Raw genomic sequence first — 22,931 nt, forward strand, 5'->3', positions numbered from 1 at the left:
TGTTTTGCTTTTGTTCTTATGGGCCACACCCAGAAACCTGGAGTAGAGGCCAACTCAACTGCTGAGGAGCAAGAAAGCCTGTCTCATGAGCTGAGGGAGAGGACAGCTGGATTAGGGAAGTGATCACTTAGTCAATGATGGTTAGAGGGATCATTTGGGATGGGAGACGTGCGCTGAAAGTAGATAAAGGACCAAATGTCATAGCCGCTCAGTATCTATATTGCAAACCATAATGCCCCAAAGTAGAGAGAGAGAATGGGGGAAATTGTCTGCCACAGAGGCAGGGGAAGGGTTGGGATGGGGGGAATACTGGGGATATTGGTGATGGAAAATGTGCACTGGTGGGAGAATGGGTGTTCTTGGATTACTGTATGACTGAAACTCAAACATGAAAGCTTGTAACCGTATCTCACAGTGATTCAATAAAGAGAAAGAAAAAGAAAGAGAAGAAAGAGAAAGAAGGAAAGAAGAAAGAAAGAAAGAAAGAAAGAAAGAAAGAAAGAAAGAAAGAAAGAAAGAAAGAAAGAAAGAAAGAAAGAAAGAAAGAAAGAAAGAAAGAAAGAAAGCAGGAAGGCTGACTTGGAATCTGTAAGAATTTATGTGATGCGCAGATGCCCAGTCTGGTGACGACTACTACAAGGAGCAAACAGCTGTGAAAGAATTAAAGGCTACCTCTGAAGGGCTTCAGGTCACGTGCTCCATCTTAGTCGCCTTTCATTCTGGTGGAAGGGGTCATAAGATCAGACTGACAAAGACAGAAAGGCTTTTATCTTTGCTAAATAAGTGCTTATTGTTATCTGGTGTAAGTGCAATATAAGGCTTCTAGGTTCCTGCTTGCTTTTACTTTTTCCACGCACTTCCTACGGTCACGTTGCCCAAATGAAAGATGGAGGCCGCATCTTACCATAGAGGCGAACGGCTAGAGCGGCCCGTGTGTCCCGCGAGGTGGGGGGGGGCGTGTGGGCGGAGACGCGCTCCTTCCCTTTCGGCTTCCGTAGAGGAAGTGAGGGGCGGGTCTTGTAGTCGCGAGTTCCTGCGTCTGCGCGAAGATGGTGGAGGAGGAGAGTGTCCGCGTGGTTCGGTGCGGCGGCAGCCAGTTGAACTTTAGGAGAGCGGTGTTCTCTGTGGATTCAAAGTAGGGGCCCGCCGCTTTTTGTCTGTCGCGGGCGGTTGAGGAGAAAGAACTGTCAGGCGTATCCCGATTCGCCTGTAGCCTTCCCTGGGCTCGGTGCAGGGGCGCGCGTGCGGATAGTATGCTGGGCTTGCGGGAGGGAACGGTGTGGCTGCAGTACGGAGCGTGCGAAAGGCCTTATTGGAGTAGCATTGCAGCCTGGGCTCTTTCTTCTGGTCAGTTCACCCGCTGGCACATTGCGGGGGGCCTCCGGGTGAGCCCCACGTGTCTAGAAGCGGAGGCCTGGAGTGGGTGTGTGCGCCCCTGCAGGCTTAAGCTCAGATAGAATGAAGGCTTGGTGTTGATGAGCCTTTGAAGGCTTTCTGCAACCCGCTCCGCTGATGGGGCATTCTGGCAGCCCTGTTCACGTGAAAGTTGGTGTTGTTTAAGTATTGTGGGAGGTATAAAACAAACCTTTAACCCGGAATTTAATGTAGCTGGAAATCGAACTATTCCGAGAATTCAAAACCCCGATTTCTGTTATATGACCTTTGCAAGTGTCATATTCTGCTTCATTGCTGCTTTGTAGGTAAATGGAGTGGTGCTTAGTACTCCATCCCATCGATTTGTTGGAAGGATTAAATAATAATAACAAACATATCAACAGTGTAAACAAAGTGCTTGGCACATCTAGCTGTATGTATATGTCAGTTGTCTTCGTTGTTGTGGCATCCACTGGAAGCGACACATTGTAAAGAGGTTTTCAAATCACGTAGATGCGATCGACTGACACTTAGTAACAATTCTAGCCTAGAGGAGTAAATATGATGCATTTTGAAAGATATCCCCGCAGTATCTTTATATTATAGGTGTATGGATGAATGGGAGTTGTTGCTGTTGAATGCATGCATGACAAAGTGATTTTAGAAATTGAATTAAAAGCAAGAAAATGAATCCTGATCTTTAACAGGGAAGACTTTGTTGATATGCATGTAATGAATCACAGGGGGAAAAAATTGAGGCTTTGGTTAAGAGGTCCCTAACCTCTATCAGTTTTGTACAAGATCTACTAGATGTTGGGTTTCTTCTTACTGTTCCTATACCCTTGCTCATTCTATTGAGATAGTGTGTTCTTTGTTTACTATGCCTGCCAGCTCATTCTCTTTCTCATCAGTCCTATTGCAAACTGACATGGCAAAAACTAAGGTTCATTTAAGTCTCAGAATAGCCCCTTAAGAAGTACTGTCTTCATTTTACTGTGGTAAGCAGTGAGATTTAGAGAAATTTTGTACATTCTCTGGTAGTACATTGTGATCCCAGCATCACAAACCCATTTGTGCTTGTATTTTGATTTGGGACGATATCCAATGGTGCTCAAGGACCTTGCTCAAGAACTGTTGGAAGCCCGGAATCAAAACCAGGAATCCGGAATGAACACACATGTTGAGCCCTCTCTTTAGCCACTGAGTTTGACTTCTTAAAAGGACATTTCTTCATTCCAGACTTTCATATCTGTTCGTGCCAAGTATACACAGATCTTGCTCTCCGGGAACTCAGTTTGGTAGGGCTGAGTCTTTATGCCATGTGCTCAGAGCAAGGATTGAGCTAAATAAGTCCACCCATGGTCCTGGACTGGCCCTATTTATATTGAAAAGATGAAGGAAGGCTGTCCTCAGAGGGAAAAACCTTAGCTCGATCCTAAAGTAGAAACAACACACACACAGTTGAATATACAACTCTTAAACTTGTATTGAAAACACCCTCTGTTAACTGTTTTCAAGGACAATAAAAAGATCCTACCACTTATAAAGTACATGAGACTTAGTATTCTCATTTCTTTTCAGGTATATCTTTTGTGTTTCTGGAGACTTTGTTAAGGTTTATAGCACAACTACAGAAGAATGTGTGCACATACTGCAAGGACACAGAGATGTTGTGACTGGAATCCATCTCAACCCCAACAATCATTTGCAGGTATCAAACATTTGTATTGAGAATTTTAGTATTGTCCTTACTCTTGCCAGACAGAAAAAAATAATTGAATTGGGTTTGGCTGAGAAGCTTCACAAATTATAATCATGGAGTCACTCTTGATTTTCTAATTCATGTATTACTCATTAAATACGGGTCCAGCCTAGAACTATCTTCAGTCTGATATGCTTTTTGGGAACCAGTAGTTCCATTGACTTATTAGTGGATGTTTGTTGGAAGAAGGGGTTCTTAGTTATGTGTAGTTTCTGAAATTAAACATTAGGAGCAATTAAGTGTAGGTCTTAGGTTCCATTCTATGTAGTCTGAATACCCAAATGAAATATAAGCTATATTGTGTTTCTCAAACTTACTCGATCTCTGAATGTTTTTATTTCAACAGGACATTTTTTTAAATGTCAGCAGCCAACATTTATTTTGTAGTTCTGCTGTTAGTGGCTGGGCTCTTTCAGGTTAATCTAAGTTACTTCGGATTATTTTCATTATTGCTATTATTTTTAGACTTTGGTGTCAGATCTGAAATTAATATATGAAGAAAACATAGGCATTAGTGCTCTTTGACATCGTATATTAATGTTTTGTCCTCTCCAACAGGAGAGGAAACCAAAACAAATGGAACTAGATCAAACTGAAACATTCAAAAATAAGTTAAACCCTGAAACATTCCTGTATAACAACAACAAAAAAAAGTGAATCAAAGTGAAAAGATAGTAAGATAGTACCATTGTGCAGCTTTCTTCTGAATGGGGTTGAGAAAATATGCAATGAACTCATAAACCCAGCAGTACACAGCCCAGCTGAAAAATAGCAGATCTCTTCAATAGGCAGTTCTCCCGAGAAGACATATAGATGACCAAGAAGTGAGGAGCACATAAAAAGATGCTTCTTATGTTAGAGGGATGCAGTTCAAAGCAGCCATTAGACAGCACCTCCATGGTTCTGATGCATAGTCATTGTGGTGTGCATGTTGTATAAGTTTATGTGGTTAGATAATGTCTTAGTGTCTTCCATTTTTAAATTTTCATTCTCTGAATTTATGTCCCCATTGGGAGAAAGACTAAAATTGTCACTTTTCCCCAGCATGCTTAAAATTCCTTATGATAAGCAAAATATTGTCATAGTAATGGCAACAACAGCTCTCTCTCCCTCTCTTTCCCTCCCTCCATCCCATGAAACCCGTTGGGACAAAAAGACATGTTTTAAGGTACTCTGGTGTGTTAAGATACATGTTTCATCAACTGTTGGGGAGCCTCCTGCACTGAGGTACATGTAGAGGATGAATATTCCAGAGCTGTAGCACCCTTTGACTTTACCACAGCAACCACATGTTTAATTTTTATTTTTAGCCCTGGGTGTGTTGGGAGGGTTTTTTTAAACGTAATGTTTTTCGGATACTTCGGAGAAAACTTTTGTTTTGGTGCCATGCCCCACTGTGCTCAGGGCTGACTCCTGGCTCTTGACTCAGAAATTACTCTTGGCAGTGCTCTAGAAACCAAATGGGATGCTGGGAATCAAACCTGGGTCAGCCATGTGCAAGGCATGCACCTTACCTACAGTATTACTGCTCCAGCCCTGGGGAAAACCATTTTAATATTTTTGTAAAGATAAAAACAGTACCGCCAATGAAAAGGATTGGATTCTTGGTTCTTGGCTTTTATAATTCACTACCTCACCATCTCCCTCTTGAGTATCATCTTCCTTGTTTTCTTTAAAATTGGAAATTGATGAATTTGATTCCATTAGAGAGTTGTGACAAAAATTATCTATTTAAAACAATTAATTCAGCCTTTTAACAAATTAATGAATAGAAAATGTTTTCTGTAATCAACAAGTATTAATTTGCTATCTTGACGGATTTGTAAAATCAGTTTTGTGCTGTTTTTACCCTTTTAGTTGTATTCTTGTTCCTTTGATGGCACAATTAAACTGTGGGACTACGTAGATGGCATTTTAATAAAGGTAAGTGAATCTTCCATTTGCATTCTGTGAAATGAATGGTGACATAGTGACATTGTTCTCTTATGTGAAACCTAGTTTCTATATAAGCTTCAAAAACATTAAAGTTGCACACCATTAAAAGAAGGAGAATTTGTGTATATGAAAATAGCTTCTGGTAAAATATGTGCAATTAAACTGGAAGTAAATATTTGCAAATAAACTTTTTTTAATGTAGGATTAAGTTTCCACTACCAATGAGAAAAAATTGTATAATTGGTAGAAAAAGAAATGGAGTAGATATTCAAGTGATCTTATGCACAGTTAGAATAAGATTGAAAATAATAGCTTTTTCTCCAGTAATCTAATCTCTTTCAGTCTTTATAACATGACAGGAAAACAATTGAATGTAGCCTTGCTATCAGTTAAAATCTAATAGAATCCTATTCAACCATTAGGGAGAAATAGGTAGAACTGTACATATTAATTTAAGAGATTATTCAGAAGTATGTAGGGTATCTTTTTATCTTTGTACATTTACATACTGGTTACAATATACAGCATATAGTGTCTTATATAATAAAGAATGGTCTTCCCAGTGTCTAGTTGAAGTCTTTTAATCACAATATATAATGACGTCTCTCTGGAACAAAACTCAGAATCAATTCTCAGCACCTTCCAGCTACATTCTTACCAGTTGTAGTCACCATGCAGTATGTTAAATTGCCAAGATTTATGGTTTTTTGTGTCTGGAGTGTGTACCTTTTGATTCCCTTCACCCACATTGAAGTAGACCAGATATCTGATGGTGCAGGATACAGCAGAGAGAAAGGTTGATATAAACCACTGCCATTAATAGAACTTAGAGTGGTATATGATTTTTTTGTCAGGGGATTGGAGGTGGGGACACAGACAAGAAATCAGTTGGGTTTTGTTTTTAAATCTTTCAGACTTTCATTATTGGACAGAACCTTCATGCCCTCTTTGCCCTTGCCCAAGTGGAAGATTCTGTTTTTGTTATTATAAGCCATGACAAACCAGGTATAGTATACTTAGTCTGATCTAATAAAGTATTGACTGGCTCTTTGTACTTACCATTGTACAGTTTCTCATTATACAGTTTTAGGCTAAAGTGTCAATAGGTTTTGGAATTGGCATTTAAATTTCATTGTAACTTTTTAATTGCATTTATTTTGGGGATGCTTCATATCAGTTCTGAAATATGCAGTGAGGAAACTATAGTTCTTTACAGATGACTATAAAAATAGGTTGCAGAATTAAATTTACAGTTATTTTTGCAGACATGGGGTATAGTTTTTCTTGCTACTGAACTTAGTTTTTAGTGAGCATCTCTTTTACAATTGATCACAAAAAGATAGATCTTGAATGTGTAAGAAGTGATACAAAAAATAGATTGATAATACAAATTACTAATGTCACTACATTGGTTTTCATAGTATTTTCCTTGTTGGAACTTTCCACTGAAAATGTTGTTTCTGCACATTTTAGGTATTCACATCAGTGGTTGCAAATAACTCCTTGAAGTTCTGATATGTCAGAACATTTAATATCAAAAATATATCCAAAAATGTTCTGGAAATGGTAATATGACTTTTTTTTTTTTTTATTTAAAGAAATATTTTATTGAACCACCGTGAAAACAAAAAAAATACAAGGCTTTCAGGTTTAAGTCACAGTCAAATACTGATTAAACCACCATCCCTTCACCAGTGCACCCGTTCCACCACCAAGAACCCCAATACACCCCCCTCCCACCCCTCCCCCCATCTAAGTAGCTGATGATATTCCCATTATTCTCCCTATATATTGAGTACATTTCATACTTCCATACAGAACTCACTATTGTAGATTGGAAAATTTTCCCCAACAATCAGGCCTGCTGAATAAGCATCATCTAATAATTTCTCTTCCTTGGTAAAGGTGAAGACTTTGAGTCCGCGCGGCCGCAATAGCGGCCGCGCGGTTTTGGGTTTCTAATATTTTAGCTCAGTTCACAGTCAAAATGGATGGCTGCAAGAGTCTGCTCTGGTGCCAAAATGGGTTAGGAGACCTCAGGATCACAGTCAGTAGGCGGGAGGCTCTGCTTCTCGTGCCGCGGCTCTTGGTTCATCTCTGGGCGGAAGGCGCGCCGGGAACACCTCCCCTCCCAGGATCACCTACAGGCTACGTCACTAAAGAAAGTCCTACCTCCTGGTGTAGGGGTCTTAGAGGGTGGCTCTCACCGCGTGGCTGCTGCCGCTGCCGCCATTTTCGCTCAGAAAAATGGGGTGGAGAGGGAAAAAAATCCCTTCCCGGGCTGCACGAGGTTGTAGTTCAGTTCGCAGTCAAAATGCATGGCTGCAAGAGTCTGCTCTGGTGCCAAAATGGGTTAGGAGACCTCAGGATCACAGTCAGTAGGCGGGAGGCTCTGCTTCTCGTGCCGCGGCTCTTGGTTCATCTCTGGGCGGAAGGCGCGCCGGGAACACCTCCCCTCCCAGGATCACCTACAGGCTACGTAATATGACTTTTTTAAAATAAGTAAACCCAGTGAAAGTTACTTCAAAGATTATACTTCACATGTTAAGATCCCCCGTGGTAATGTGTAACTGGTTACTTAAAAATTTCACAGTTGGAGCTGGAGCGATAGCACAGCGGGTAGGGTGTTTGCCTTGCATGCGGCCGACCCGGGTTCTATTCCCAGCATCCCATATGGTCCCCCAGCACCGCCAGGAGTAATTTCCTGAGTGCAGAGCCAGGAGTAACCTCTGTACACTGCTGGGTGTGACAAAAAAAATTTTTTTCACAGTTGAAGGAGGTCAGAGAGAGAATGGGTAGGTACATACTTTATATGTTTTACATCTAGCGGATCCTTGTGTAATCCCTGGCACCACATATGGTCCTCAGTTATCACTGGGTGCATCCCTAGAGGTTCCCGACATAAATAGGGTAATTCCCAACACCATGAGGCCTGAATAGCACTTCAGGACCACATTGAACTGTAGGCCTCTTTCCAGAGAATGGTTGGGAGGGGCCCTCAAACCACCTCAGCACTGGTTGGAAGCTCTGCTACCATCCCCTGCCCTTTGATTCCCCCCCAGTTGAGTCTGATGTGCAAATCAGGGAAGAAAACTACTGAATTTTTAGCCATTAGTCCTTTGGGACCAATGTAAAGACTCCTCATGTTGCTTTAAAATGTACTTGAGTACTGTTCATGCTGGGATGGATCTTACTCTCCAGCATTTGGGATATCAGGGGCACTCAGCATATGAAAATCCACTGCATAAAAATGGGAATCAGCCTGGAAAATATTTTTTGAGGCATCTGTTTTATATCCTGTGTACCTTTCTTTGTTTTGTCTTTGTTTGAAACCAGATTATCTAATAAAAACTTTATAAACCATGTTGAAATAAGTTTCTATCATGAATATATGCATACGCTTACTTTTTATTAAGAAGATTAATATTAAGATAGCCTTCTTTGGCTAGATCTTTTTCAGCTGGTTTCAGTGAAATTGCCAAAATCAGCAAGCCAGGAAATTGAAGCTAAGGAGGTCTCCGTTGTTTTGGATTACATTAACCAGTCACCAAAGTGCACTGCCTTCGGAAATGAGGTAAAATTTATTTTGCTCATTTTTTGTTTTGCTTTGTTTCCCCAAAATCTCCTACAATATGTCCTCTGAGCATTTCATAACATAGTGATGATTTTAAGTTTACCTTTTGAGTTCCAGTATTTTTGTTAGAATAGTCTTTTTCATTGTTCTAGTATGTATTCATGGTACAAATTTTAGGGCTATCCTTATTATATGTTGCATTTCATTGCTCTTATATACCTAACAGTTATCAAAATAACAATGTTTTGGCATTTCTGCTAGTATACTTAATATGTACCTTGGGAAAAAAATCACTTGTCCTTTTACTTTTAGACTTTGTGTTTGTAGACTAGGACCTTTCTATTGATAATATGCAGAATATAGAGGATGTTTTCAACATACAAAATGCAAAAAATTATAGTAAAGAAAGTTAAGTCCTTCTAGTGATAAAAATTGATGGAATCTTTTTTTTATTTTTTCCTAAGTGTATGTAAAGTAACTTTTTTCAAACTGAATTAGTGTCTGAAGACTACTTATCTTTTTAATGTTGTGGCTAATTGTATATCTAAATGTCAGAAATAATAACTGATATTCATGCCACCATTTTGTCATTCCTATTAATAATTATTTTAATATGAAGTATCATCAGTAGCCCTGAGACATTGTGATGGAATGCATCTTTAACCTTAAGTTTTCTAATATTACTTTGATTTTGTCCTGGAAAGAATTATTTTCTTAGACTAGAGAAAACTTTTCAGTGTCTCAGCATTATAATTCTTTACCATCAAAGTCATCAGGTTAAGTACAAATTAAAACCGCAACAAGAACCATTTCACATCCAGTAAGCTCAAAAATGGAAATAACCCAAAAAGAGAAGAAACAAATTTTGATAATTTACTTGTTTGAATGCTACTTCATAATATAAATGAAATAATGATGGTCATAGGAGCATGGATGAAGTTCAGAAAGGTGATTTTTGAGCTTAAGAGTCCAGACAGGCGAAATATATACTGTATCGTTCAGCTTATGTGGTGTTCTAAGGCATGAAGAAAAGTAAACTGTGTTATACATATTGATAGTATCTGGGAGGAGTAGGAATATTGGGGAATCACTACAAAGGGGAATAGGAGGCCAATAAAAGAGCTCCTGAGGCCAATAAAAAGTTCTGAATTTGCATTCTGGGAGTAATTATAAGCAAATGTGCATTTGTTGAGCATTATAACTCGTATTTAAATTATGTCTTGGTTTAAGAAAAATGTTTATTCAAAAAGTAGAGTAATTTTGGAATTTAGAACATTAATTAATTTTTAAAAAGATAATCCTTTTTAAAGCTAAAGTAATAAAGCATTTTTGTTAATATCCTTCTAACCTGCCTCCTGCAAAATCATTACTATGTAAACTTTTGTTTGGGGGGACTACACCCCGCAGAATTTAAGGGATGTTCCTAGTTCTGTACTCAGGAGTGACCCTTGGCTGTGTTCAGGGGTGTGTGTGTGTGTGTGTGTGTGTGTGTGTGTGTGTGTGTGTGTGTGTGTGTGTTTGTGTGACCTACCCTTGGCTGTGTTCAGGATGTGTGTGTGTGTGTGTGTGTGTGTGTGCACTAGAGATTTGAATTGGGGTCGCGTGTGTGTGTGTGAGTGTGTGTGTGTGTGTGTGTGTGTGTGTGTGTGTGTGTGTGCGCGCGCGCGCGCGCCAGAGATTTGAACTGGGGTCCGGTGGGATGCAATGCAAGTATCTTTTAATCCCTGTTCCATCTCTCTTGCCCCTTATATTGACTTCTGTGCTTAAAATCTTTCTTCTTGAAGAGTATTAATGATTTTTACAAATGTTTTCTTCTCTTTGAACCACCAGGGAGAATATGTTGCTGCAGTACGAGACTTTTACTTATCTGTTTATTTTTTCAAAAAGAAAAAAACATCAAGGTAAGAGCTCGTTTCCATTAGGTTCACTTTATATTCTCAGTTGTTTGTTGCAATTTTATTTTCACACAAGTGATCAAGCAATCTGAGAGTGTTTCAGTTTTAGTTATGATAAAGGTAGAAGTTTCCTTTAACTATCACTCCTTACCAAAGACTTCAGTAACCAAGGGAAAATGTGTTATTCTATTTTTTTTAGGTTTACTTTATCATCATCAAGAAATAAGAAGCATTCTAAGAATAATTTTACATGTGTAGTCTGCCACCCAAAAGAAGACTGCATAGCAACTGGTCACAAGGATGGCAAAATTCGTCTTTGGTCAGTTAATTCATTGCGCATGGTGATCATTTATAGGTTTTATGTTAACCTGTCAGAATGCAGCTGGCTCTGGGTCCAAGGAATGGAATGGTATTAAAAAGCCATTGCAGTAATAGACATCTTTTATTTCCTATGCTTTACATTGCATTAACTTGCTAGTATTTTAGGAATAAAAGCTTGTTTGGGCTTGAAAAAATTCCTTTTTGCCTATTAAAAACTGTACTGAAAAGAGCTTTTTTTGTCAGCCTTTCCATTTACAGACAACAGTGACAATAGTGAATATCAAACTTAGAGAACACCATAATGGCATATTGTTTGTATAAGTGACCAGTTGGAAGTAGAAAAAAGTACTTTTTTGCCCACTAAAACTCAACAGCCTTGGTATCATGATTTATTGTGTTTGGCATAAACTGTGTTCCTGTGTGCTCTTTGATGTGCCATTATTTTCCTCAGTATGCCTTTGTCAAATTAAGAATTTGACTTCAATAAGAGAATTTTTTAAATACTATTGATTTATGACTTGTTTCAAGTGTACATCATTATAAATCAACATCTGTATATATATATATATATATATACACATGTATACATGTATACATTTTACATTATACTCAACTCTGAAAGTCTAATTCTGTCTCATCATACACTTGATTTCTTTTACCCAATTTATCCTTCCCTCCATTTGTCTTTTTTTAATTGAATGTCATTTCATCTTGTGTGTAACCATTTCTGCTTTTTTTTTAATTTTCCGTTTACTTGGAATATGACCCCCACTCCTTCACTTGTCTATATTTGTCTGTTATAGTTTAAATGTGTTTTTGTGTGTATCATGCATCTAGGCTTTCTTCATTAGTACATCACGTCCCTCTGCCTTTTGATTGGTAAACTTAGTACTTTTTTATTTTTTCTTTTTGGTTTTTTTTGAGCTAAACCCACTAGTGCTCGGGGCCTACACAGGGCTCTGCATTCAGGGATCACTCACTCCTGTGAGCTCCAGGGACTACACGGGATGCCAAGGATCAAGCCCAGGTCTGGCATGTGCAGGGCAAGGTGCCCAACCTGCTATATTATATCTCTTGACTCTAAGTCCATTGTTATTAAAGGTGATTCCTATATGAGCGCTTGGCTAATATCATTTTATCTTACATTTTCTGATTCTTTGTATTGCCTCAGTCAGTTTGGGATAGGCTGTTTTGGATTCACTTCATTTTTGATTTGTTTTGTTGGTTTTTTGACGACACCCAGAAGTACTCAGGACTTTTCCTGACACTGCATTCAAGGGTTGTTTCCTGGCAGTGGCCAGGGAACAGAAGATGGTGCCAGGGATCCAAATGGGGTCAGACGCATGCAGTATGGGCACCTTATCTGTGTATTTTCTCTTCAGTCCTCTTTTCCACTTTAGAAGTTCTCCATTCAGCATTCCTTGTAAGGAAAATTTCATTGTTGTGAACTTCAGCTTTTAATGGAGAAGGTTTTATTTCTCTCTAGCTGCTAAAGATAGTTTTGTGGAATAAGGTATTCTTTTAGCTTTTAAAGATTTTATCTTTGAATGACTTGAATATGTTCCTCCACTTTCATTAGCCTGTATGGTTTTTACTGAGAAGTCTGATAGTACTGCTCTCTGTTACTTGCTTCCCCTGCCCACTAGACCCATTTAATATTCTTTCGTTGTCTTGAACACTTGGTAATTACACAAATCTGTGTCTGTGCTTCCTTGTATTTAGATTACCAGCTGATTTCTTAGGCTTATAGACCTTTATATTCTGTTTCTTCTCTGATGTGGAGACAGTTCTCCACTACTTTTTAAATCAACTCTCTGCTTTCTTCCTGATAGGAGGAATTTTGATGATGATAAGAATTACACATATACCACCTTACATTGGCACCATGATATGGTTATGGATTTAGCTTTTTCAGTAACGGGTAAGTATAAATCCAGTGTTTTTTTTGTGGTGCTGAGGATTGAATCCAGTGCTTCACACGTGCACAGCAAGTGCTCTGTTGCTGGGCTAAATCCTCAGCCCTGCAAGTTTAATAATTAAAATGAACGTGTGGGGCATGCCAGTTAAGCTGGTTAATATTTGGCTCACTCTGTAACTTGAATGATTTGAATTGTACAGGCCAGATGAATTGTGCTCACGCCACTTGTTTGGTTTTGCTCTGCTCAAAACCATATTCTTACAGTGCAAAAGCCCTTCATCGTAGGCTTAACATAAATACCTAATATGAACTATTTTCTTAATGGAAGTTTAATTCAGCTCAAACTTTTTTATTCTTTTTTTTTTTAATTTTATTGAATCACCATGTGGAGGGTTACATAGTTCTCAGGATTATGTCAGTTATACAATATTCAAACACCCTTACCTTCACCAGTGCCCCTATTCCATCACCAACCACCCCAGTATACCTCCCACCCCCTCCCGCCCCCCCCCAAACTTTTTATTCTTAAATGTTACAAATAAGATGCAGATGGATGATGCTTCACGCCTATTGTTTCAGTAAATCTTGTCCCTTAAGAGGTAAATGTATCATTTCTTTTCCACTATTCTTTTTCTTTTCATGGGTGGATGAGAAGGCAGCAGTCTGCTGAGTGGTGGTCGTGAATCTGTCCTTGTGGAGTGGCGAGATGTGACAGAAAAGAACAAGGAGTTTCTTCCCCGTTTAGGAGCAACTATTGAACACATCTCAGTCTCCCCAGCAGGGGATTTGTTCTGTACTTCTCATTCTGACAATAGTAAGTCTAAGTTTTGAATTCTGAGGTAATTTGTATGATGTCATAAATTAACTAGCACCTGTGGCAAATGGAAAATCAGAAACCTAATTTCTGATGAGGTTTAAGTGATGCATATTTTTCTTTTTCTTTCTCCACACTCATCCTGCTCTTTGAAACCATTAAAATCCAACATTTTCAGAATTGCTTTTATAAAAACATAGGTCTAAGTGTAATTGTTTACTGTTTTGCCACACATTTTCAACACTTTTTCATTTAAGATGATGTGGGAAAGAAGAGAGGATGTTGATGTAGACCCTTGTGCTTTCACATGTGTAATTAAATTGCCGTAAGAGTGCAAGATTCTCCTGTACTGTTTTCTCTGTGGAACTTCGGAGATTCTGGAAGAAATGGAGAACTCTTGTATTCCTACAAGACATTTTGCTTGTGCATTCATTACTCACATAGATAAGATCCAGACTGTTTATTGCCTCCTTTTTCAAGAGAGAAAGAGAAAAAGAGACAGAGCAGAACTAAATTAAACAATCCAGTAGTGGCATGACTCATTTCAAATTAAATCATCTCTTAGATCGATGTTTGTGAATTGACACTGAAAATAGGCATAGATAAAACAAACAAATCTTAATGCCAACAGAAAGTCCCTAGTCTCAAAACCTGTTTTTTTTTTTAGTTTAAATGCAAAAATATATTCTTAACAAATTATTGGTAGCAATTAGTACCAACTAGACTTTAAACTTACTTTAACATAACATTAAGACTTAACAAGTAAATTTAACTTAGGAGTTTTGCATTTTGAGTATATTTCCGAATGATAGGAATCTTGACACTGCCCTATTGCTATTTAAAACTTTTTTTTTTTAACTGACAGAGATAATCATCATTCATCGAAACCTTGAGGTTTCTGCAGTGATTCAAGGTCTAGTGAAAGGTATGCTCATCCCAATAGATTTTGACTCCTGTACATTCTGAAATTGGACATCTATCTGATTCTAACTTTTGTTTTTCGCTCCTTTTCAGATAGAAGTATTTTAACTGGTTTGATGATTGATCCAAGAACTAAAGCTTTGGTTTTAAATGGAAAACCCGGCCACTTGCAGTTTTATTCTCTCCAAAATGACAAACAGTTGTACAATGTAAGTTTTTTGACCCATTTACTAGTCTTAAAATTTACTAAAGTTCTTGGGAACGTGTCTGGCATTAAGTAATGTGTTTCAGTATCTTTATGAGCATATCCTTGTGGTGATACACAAACTATAGTCAGTATAATCTGTAGTTACGTACCTTACTTGTTCAGCACTGCTCAGGACCCAAGGCCTGTCCAGGTAATACTTGGCCAACCTGGTGATTCAGTTCAAGGACCAGAGGATGTGGTGCTGCAGGTGCCAAGGAGAGCCTCGCTGGGCGCTGCTGGTGGGCTCAGGATGTACCTCTTGATGTTTGGGGGCTTTGGGGCTGCTCCTGGTGATGCTCAGGAGACCATGTGATGCTGGGAATTGAACCAGGTTTGGCTGCTTGATTAGCTATGGTGGACTATCACCCAACCCCCATTTACTGCTTAATTCTAATGTGGCTGTGGTTGCAGCTTTAAGTCCATATTGCCAGTGTTGGCTCCTTTTGTCTGTTTTGTTTCAGACTTTAATTAGTTGATACACATAACTGAATCACATAACAGAATCACACAGACAGGAAATGAGAATATGTGGCTTGAAGGTACAAATACGTCTCTGCGTTGTAGTGAAACAATCATTTCTATAAACTGAAGCTAAAATTTTAGTGTAGATTTAAGAGAAACACTTCCTAATTCCTGATAAATGCAATCCAGATTCCCATTTTTTCCCTCATCTCCTATAGTAGCCTTTAGAGGTTTTTAGCATAGCAGCTAACACCACTGTCTCTTCCCTCATATGGAAATTGGATAAAGGAAACAACCATAAATAAAATCCTGGTTGCTGGGGCCAGAGTGATAGTGCAGCAGGTAGGGTCTTTGCACGCGACCAATTCATGTTCAATCCCCCTTACCCCATGTGGTCCTCGAGCCCACCAGAAGTGATTCCTGAGTTCAGAGCCAGAAGTAACCCTGAAAACTGCCCAACAAAATGCTCATTGCTTAAAACATTGTCTTCTTTTTTTAACTTAAAAATTTGTTACTGTAGATTCTAGAGCTATATATGATAATGAATGTGGTTGCATTCCTTGAAACTCTAGCATTTCTGTATGTATGTGATAAATATAATCATTTTGATTTTTTTTTAAACCCATCAGTTAGATATTATACAGCAAGAATATATCAATGACTATGGTCTAATCCAAATTGAGCTAACGAAGGCTGCATTTGGCTGTTATGGTAGCTGGCTTGCAACCGTGGAACAACGTCAAGAAAAGGAAACTGAGCTTGAATTGCAAATGAAACTGTGGAACTATAACAAGAAAACACAAGGGTAATGTTTCTCTTTAGCTGTTAAATCTCTCAATAGACTGCCTGACTTTTCTATGATTTCAGTAACCAGTGTTTGAGATGTCTTGATAAGTTTTATCTTTAGAGAAATAAAGCCCTAGTTATCCTAGTAAAACCTTTAAGCTTTCAGCTGTGAGAATGCATTGGTGTCAGCCAAATTATGCCATCTTACTGCACAAATGAGGAAACATGGAAAAGTAACAAGCCAAGGATGGTACCTGAAGGATTGCAAGTCCAACTTTAGAGTGCTAATGTCTTAGTTCTTTTGCTCCTTTATTGACTTTAAACTACTTCTTGAGGAGCAAGGGGACAGTAGTTGGTAGGTCTCAAAAGTAGTGGTATGGTACAGTGGTTTGGCACCTTTTTACACCCGTGGACCAACATCAGTCTGCAAACCAGTACTTGAAAACTGCTGTCAGTTAAGTGGCACTGTTACTTTCCAGGTCAGCAGGAAGTTCTGTGGACTGACACAGAACTGCCACAGACTGACAGTTGAAAACCAGTGGAAGCTAGTATGTTTTGATTAGATAGAAGACTCTTAGTTACCTCTTTCTATAATAGTTGTTCATCTAGTCCTTGCTTGAATTCACATCCTCAGGCGCGCGCGTGCACACACACACACACGCGCACGCGCACGTGAAGAAACAGATCTAGAAAGATTAAGTGTGATTTCCCTCAGGTCCCTGCTCTTATAACCTGAACCTTTAAAAACTACAGTTCATTTTTGCCCAGATGTTTTTCTCAGAACAGTACAGTGCCGGTGTCGGTTATCTTTCATTTACAGCGGTGAGAGGCAGTTTTCAGTGTCTAATGCTGAACAGGTAGTTTTCTCTCTCTAATTTCTTGCCACAAGCAAGGGGCTTCCTGGCCAGTGTCTGTTTTCCTTATTTCAATAGCAAGAACACCTCAGTTCTTTACAGAGTTCCTCAGAGCAGTTTTTCCCAAAAGTGATACCACCCAATAGGAGGCACTGGCCTGGGTCGTGAGGGGCACTAGTAACCTCTGGTGCAATAGGGGGTCAGCTTTCTGTTGGTTTGCTTTAGAAAGGTAGATTTCTAAGGGGTACTTGAACATTTTTTTCCCCTGAAAGAGGATGTGTGGTATGCCAGATAAGTTTGTGAACTTTTACAGTTTTAGGACAATATGTTTTCAGGGGTTTTGTTGCTGTTGTTTAATGAGCCATTTTATATGCATTTTGTACCAGTAGGTGAACACTATATAATCATTTTTATACAATGTAAGTTACACCAGAAAAATGTATGTTAGAATGCTTGCATCCATCCTATGGTCATTCTAGATAGGTCACTCTTATTATTCTGGATGACAACTATCAGTTGCCCCATCTTAAAATGCCACTGTAAAATGTATAATATGTAATACAATCCTATACTGGTGTAAGAATAAATCGATGGTTTCCTTCTTACCAGGTTTGTTCTTAATACAAAGATTAGCATGCCACATGAGGACTGCATTACAGCTCTCTGTTTCTGTAATGCAGAAAAATTGGAAACCCCCACCTTAGTTACAGCAAGTAAAGATGGTAACTTCAAAGTATGGATACTGACAGACGACTCTGATATATACAGTAAGTCAAATAATGCCTAAAGTAGTCTTTCTCAAAGTGGGTGATACACGAAAATGCTCTAGGGGTGTGGTACTACCTTAGGTGCAGTTGCAGGTGCTTTTCATTTGTCTGCTTAAAGAAGGTAGATTTTCAAAGGTGTTCTTAGTAGTTTTCTTTTTGCAAATGAGGGTTTGGCCAGATAAATTTGGGGACCTCTGGTCTAGAACACGTATAGTTTTCAAAGTGGACTTATAGGAGCCAGGAAAATAGTACAGAAGCTAAGCTGCCTGCCCTGAATGTGGCCTACTCTACTTTGAGCCACAGTACCTCATAGTCCCCCACTCACCACTGAGGTAATCCCTGACATCACATCCTCACACATTTGCATAGTCTCAACCCAGTTGCTCATATTTCTAGGAGGGACCCCTACATCCCCAGCACTACCGAAATATGACAGAAAAAAATTATTTTGGTCAGACATAGTCTCAGTTGATGAATTTTATAAAATAGTGCTTAATTTTGTATGATTTAAGATTATGGGCAAAGAAATAGCCCAAGAGGCTGGAGTGCAGGCTTTGTTTTCAGGAGGTCCCAGTTCAATCCACCGTGCCACGTGGTCCTGCAAGAACAGCCAGGACTGACCCCTGAACACGGAACCAGAGTAGCCCCTGGTTTCTGGCTGTGACTTAGAAACCAACAGCAACAAAGATTTTTATCATATTATAACACACTTTCCCTTCAAAATCTGTACTGGTATTATTATTCTGGTTCATCTTTGTGGGAATCGAGGAAAAAAAGATTTTCAGTCTTCCACTAGGGGGAAGTAAAGGTCCCTGGGAAGAAGCTTAGAATAGTACTTTGTGGACAGATCTCTGTAAAGTTTGAGAGAGTGGATTTTTTTATTGTCTTTGTTTTTTTGTATTCATTGCTTATGACTTCAAGTAATGGCGAGTATTTATATCATTTCTGAGCTCTGTGGCCTTTTATTACCATAGAAAATGCTGTTGGCTGGACCTGTGACTTTGTGGGTAGCTATCACAAATACCAAGCAACCAATTGCTGTTTCTCAGAAGATGACTCTTTACTAGCAGTTAGTTTTGAAGAAATAGTTACAATATGGGATTCAGAGACATGGGAGCTTAAATGTACATTTTGTCAACGAGCTGGGAAAATAAGGTAGGTAAAATAATTTGGTGAATTTGGAAAAATATTCTAGTTCATATGACTAAATAAATGCTAAAAATTAATGATTTCTTAAAAATATCTTATAGATCTATGGGCTTGACAGCTAATCAGACTGCTAGGAAGCTGCATGTTCTTGACATGAAATACGTTCATGGTTAGCCCATTTCTGAAATCTAGATTAATATATAATCTTTTTGGCCTACCAATTTGTAATACATATTTTTCGTGGTTGTGCTGCATAATAGAAGTTAAACATAATGGATCTAAATAATGCTTATCTTCAGCATATTCCCATCAAAGCATGGTGCGCTCAAACCACATTGTTTCCCAAAGGCCAAAGGAAAGTACTCCATCTTACTTGAAGGTAAATGAGTATAATGACAGAGTGACCAGTGACTGTTGAAAATTTCTCTAAGTTCCCAACATGTCTGATCATGAATTTACTTCATACAACTTCCTTCCAAATTGACACTGAAAATTTTCTCTAGGAATGAGCTTCCAACAGAGTTTTAATAATAACTTTGTACACTTCACATACATTTACTCTGTGAAATGTCCTAACATACTACATAATAGATTAAAGAATTGATCAGCAGATTTTCCTCAGAGAAACAAAATTAAACTTTTGTTTTTACCCTTCAATATCTTTTTTTATTTCTGAAGGATGCTCATGAATAAAAAAGCATGCATCAATCCAAACTTTGCATTGCATAAAATTAATATTGTGTCTAAAATTAGCAGCTCTTTATAGCTAATTTATTGACTGTTAACTTTCGTTTTAATCTAGGCACCTTTGCTTTGGGAGATTGACTTGTTCAAAGTACCTTCTTGGTGCTACTGAAAGTGGCATTCTTTGCTGTTGGAATCTGCTCAGTTGTGCATGTAAGATTTTGGGTGTGGGGGAGGGGTTTGGTTGGTTTTGCTATGAAATAACTTGGTACGACCTGGAAAGTGGCCCTTTAATTTTTGCATTTTAGGACTTCTGGGTTTTATCTTTGTCTTTGCCTTTAAAGTACAAAATTTTTAAATATCACTTCACAATATTAAAAATTTGGAATAGCGGAAGAGAACAGTAAAGTAAATTTGACTTCTGTTATTCTTATTTTCCCTGTTGTATTTGATGAATATGACTTTTGGTTGCCTTTCACTTTGTCTTCATCACAATTTGAGGAATGTTTTTGTTTATTTGTAATTCACATTAACTTGTAATTTGTCTCAACAGCTGATTCTCCTAAGAAATGTTGATTCGGTAACATTTTACTCACTGAAATATATGATTGGCAAGCATAATGACTGCATAATAATAAATGTGCCTGCTAGCTTGCTTTCTTTTCTTTTTTCTTTTCTTTGTTTTTTTTTTTTATATTTCTTGCAAACATTTGTTAACTTTTAGCAGCAGAAAAGTGGTTGCACTAAAATAGTAACCATTGCATAATGTACGGATGGAGATGTGTGTTGTTTCTTGGCGCCCTACTCATCACTTTAGTGTAGCCTTCTACAGATTATTTCAGTGTGTTACCATGTGTTCCTTGGCACTGTAGCACTGTCTCCCAGTTGCTCAATGACTTGCTCAAACGGGCACCAGTAACGTCTCCATTGTGAGACTTATTGTTACTGTTTTTGGCATATTGAATATGCTACGCCTTGGAAGCATAAAATCTCTCTTCCTAAAAACAGTAGAATTGTTCGCTAAGATGAAGAGCATTATTTTGATAGTTTTAAAGAGTTTTTGGTAAATCTTTTCTTTAACAAGAAAATCATCTTTTTTTGTTTGTTTGTTTCCCAGTGGAATGGAGTGCAAAGTTAAACATTAGAGTCATGGAGCCGGATCCTAATTCAGAGAATATTGCGGCAATCTCGAAGTCCTCAGTGGGTTCAGACTGTAAGTACAAACCATACTTTCTTATTATTGGTTTAGGCATACTTTGGGGTTTTTATTTTGTTTGTTCCAATTCTCTGTGGCCATTTCTCTTATCTCTGGCAACCACCAGTCTGTTTTCTGTTATTTGAGAACTTGAAATTTTTTGTTTCTTTTTCTTTTCTGACTTAATTCACTTCACATTTCATCCAACAAGACATTTTACTTAACTAGGTCCATCCTATTCACAAATTTCCATATGTTTTTTAATTGCTGAATAATACTCCATTACAGTTATGGGTTTCTTAACAATGGAGATACATTCTGAGAAATGGTATCTTCTGGCAATTTCATCATTGTGTGAATGCCATAGAACAGAAAGCTAGCTGCATTTTCCTGATGGTTAATAATGCTGAGCAGCTTTTTGTTTATTTTTTTAGGAATGTATCTATTCACATCTTTGTGCCCGTTATTTAATTGGGTTGTTTGTTCTTTATTAAATTCTTTATATATTTTGGATAATCATCCCTTGTCAGATAAATGATTTGCAAAAATACTTCTTTCCAGTCAACAAATTGCCTCTTTATTTTTCAAGTCCCTGTCAGTTGTGAGTTGCTGAGTCAGTGCTGGGTTTTATCATTTATTTTACCCCTATTATGTGGTTTTTTGATTTGCCTGATGTATAAGAATTACTCAGCAAACCTTTTGATTTTTTCGAAGAAGAGCTTGTCCCACATAGATTAAACTACAGGCCACATAATAAGTACAATATAGATTGTCCTTGCATACACATCTTTGGGGGTTCAGGGGACTCCCATGTGCTCTCAGGATGTCTAGGGGCCCCTTTTGCTGTTTCTCAGTCAAGCTGGCTGGTGATTAAAGGTTAAGGCTCGAAGATGCTGCTCTGCTCAGGCCCTGCTGTGCTGGAGAATTTCCTAAGAGCTTCACTTTATGTTGAGGATTGAACTGGAGTTGGCTGAATGCAAGACTTGCCCCTTAACCCCTGTACTATCTCTCCTCCCCACATTCCCAAACCATGCTTTGAGAGTTAGAAGTCTGTTACCCAATTTCCTTTTATCTACCTTCAGATCAGATGTTCATTGAAGCCATTTTACCAGATATTTTCCTTTCTTGAATTCTTACTAGGTATAACTTATCATGTGCATTTATACTTAGATCTAGGGAAACTCCAGTACAAGCACTGTTTCTCAACTTAGCCTCCACATCAAGATAGAATTCACCTCTTTTCCAATATTTTCAACTTCCCTAAGAAGTTTTGATCAGGGGCTGGAGCGATAGCACAGCGGGTAGAACGTTTGCCTTGCACGTAGCCAACCCGGCTTCAATTCCCAGCATCCCATATGGCCCCCAAGCATGGCTAGGAGTAATTCCTGAGTGCAGGAGCCAGGAATAACCCCTGTGCATCACTGGATATGACCCAAAAAGGAAAAAAAAAAGTTTTGATCATTCTTCTTCAATGTTCTTAAGGCACTTTCCACATATATCTTTATTCTAGCATTTAAAATAAGCTGTTTTAATGCTACTTTCATGATGCCTTTGTGTTTGGCCATGCTCTGCCCTTTCTTCTTCTTCAAAACCCTTGTTTATAACCTGCTTAGTATGCGGTAGGCACCTAGTAGATATCTGTTAAGTTAAAGCCTAAAGTAATCATGACCTTAGCCATTTACCCAATGATATGTTAAGGATTGGTGTAATCTACTAATTTGAAACAGGACTTATCTTTTCAGATAAAATGTTGTCCGTCTTTTTTTTCTAGTGTTTGTATTTAAGCCTAGTGAACCAAGGCCATTGTATATTCAAAAGAATATCTCTAGAGAGGAAGTTCAGTGGGGAGTGTTTGTTCCACGTGATGTTCCTGAATCTTTTACCTCAGAAGCTTACCAATGGCTAAACAGATCACAGTTTTACTTCCTGACAAGATCACAGGTAACCTTTGCCCCTCAAGAAAAGACTGTCACTTTACATGTGTTATTTTCAGTTGCTTCACTATTTGAGAGTAATAGTTAACCTGTGATGAAATGGTTTCATTAGAAGTTTCCTTCCTAAAAGAAGCAGTTCTATCAGTGGTATTCAACCATTTTACACCTCTGACAGGTATCAGTCAGCCTGAGAATTAGAAGTTGAAATTTCTTTCTGTGAGCCCAGTAGAGAAGTATTACTTGTGTTTGTTGACCACACATTAATTTCTCCATTAAAGTCTTCAGAAAACTTTATTGCTTACAGTAACTTCTTAATAGTGAAAAAGCAGAAGGCTAAAT

The 22,931-nt window shown here is 38.3% G+C and overlaps 1 protein-coding gene across 1 annotated transcript in view; it reads left to right on the top strand.

The window, feature by feature from the left end:
• The first annotated feature begins 1,048 nt into the window (after window positions 1-1,048).
• WDR75 (WD repeat domain 75) overlaps window positions 1,049-22,931 on the top strand; it is a 28,481-nt gene continuing 6,598 nt past the window's right edge. Inside the window, exons 1-17 of the mRNA XM_004601219.3 lie at window positions 1,049-1,135; window positions 2,956-3,085; window positions 4,994-5,059; window positions 5,986-6,076; window positions 8,521-8,645; window positions 10,476-10,546; window positions 10,740-10,859; window positions 12,694-12,782; window positions 13,435-13,593; window positions 14,459-14,518; window positions 14,608-14,723; window positions 15,853-16,028; window positions 17,473-17,630; window positions 18,605-18,785; window positions 19,582-19,676; window positions 20,581-20,676; window positions 22,430-22,599. Of these exons, the coding sequence (XP_004601276.2) occupies window positions 1,050-1,135; window positions 2,956-3,085; window positions 4,994-5,059; window positions 5,986-6,076; window positions 8,521-8,645; window positions 10,476-10,546; window positions 10,740-10,859; window positions 12,694-12,782; window positions 13,435-13,593; window positions 14,459-14,518; window positions 14,608-14,723; window positions 15,853-16,028; window positions 17,473-17,630; window positions 18,605-18,785; window positions 19,582-19,676; window positions 20,581-20,676; window positions 22,430-22,599 (1,989 nt within the window). The 5' untranslated portion in view covers window position 1,049. The remainder of the gene's footprint in view (window positions 1,136-2,955; window positions 3,086-4,993; window positions 5,060-5,985; window positions 6,077-8,520; window positions 8,646-10,475; window positions 10,547-10,739; window positions 10,860-12,693; window positions 12,783-13,434; window positions 13,594-14,458; window positions 14,519-14,607; window positions 14,724-15,852; window positions 16,029-17,472; window positions 17,631-18,604; window positions 18,786-19,581; window positions 19,677-20,580; window positions 20,677-22,429; window positions 22,600-22,931) is intronic.

This window comes from Sorex araneus, chromosome X, assembly GCF_027595985.1.
Source record: "Sorex araneus isolate mSorAra2 chromosome X, mSorAra2.pri, whole genome shotgun sequence".
In the NCBI taxonomy this organism is placed as follows: Eukaryota; Metazoa; Chordata; class Mammalia; order Eulipotyphla; family Soricidae; genus Sorex; species Sorex araneus.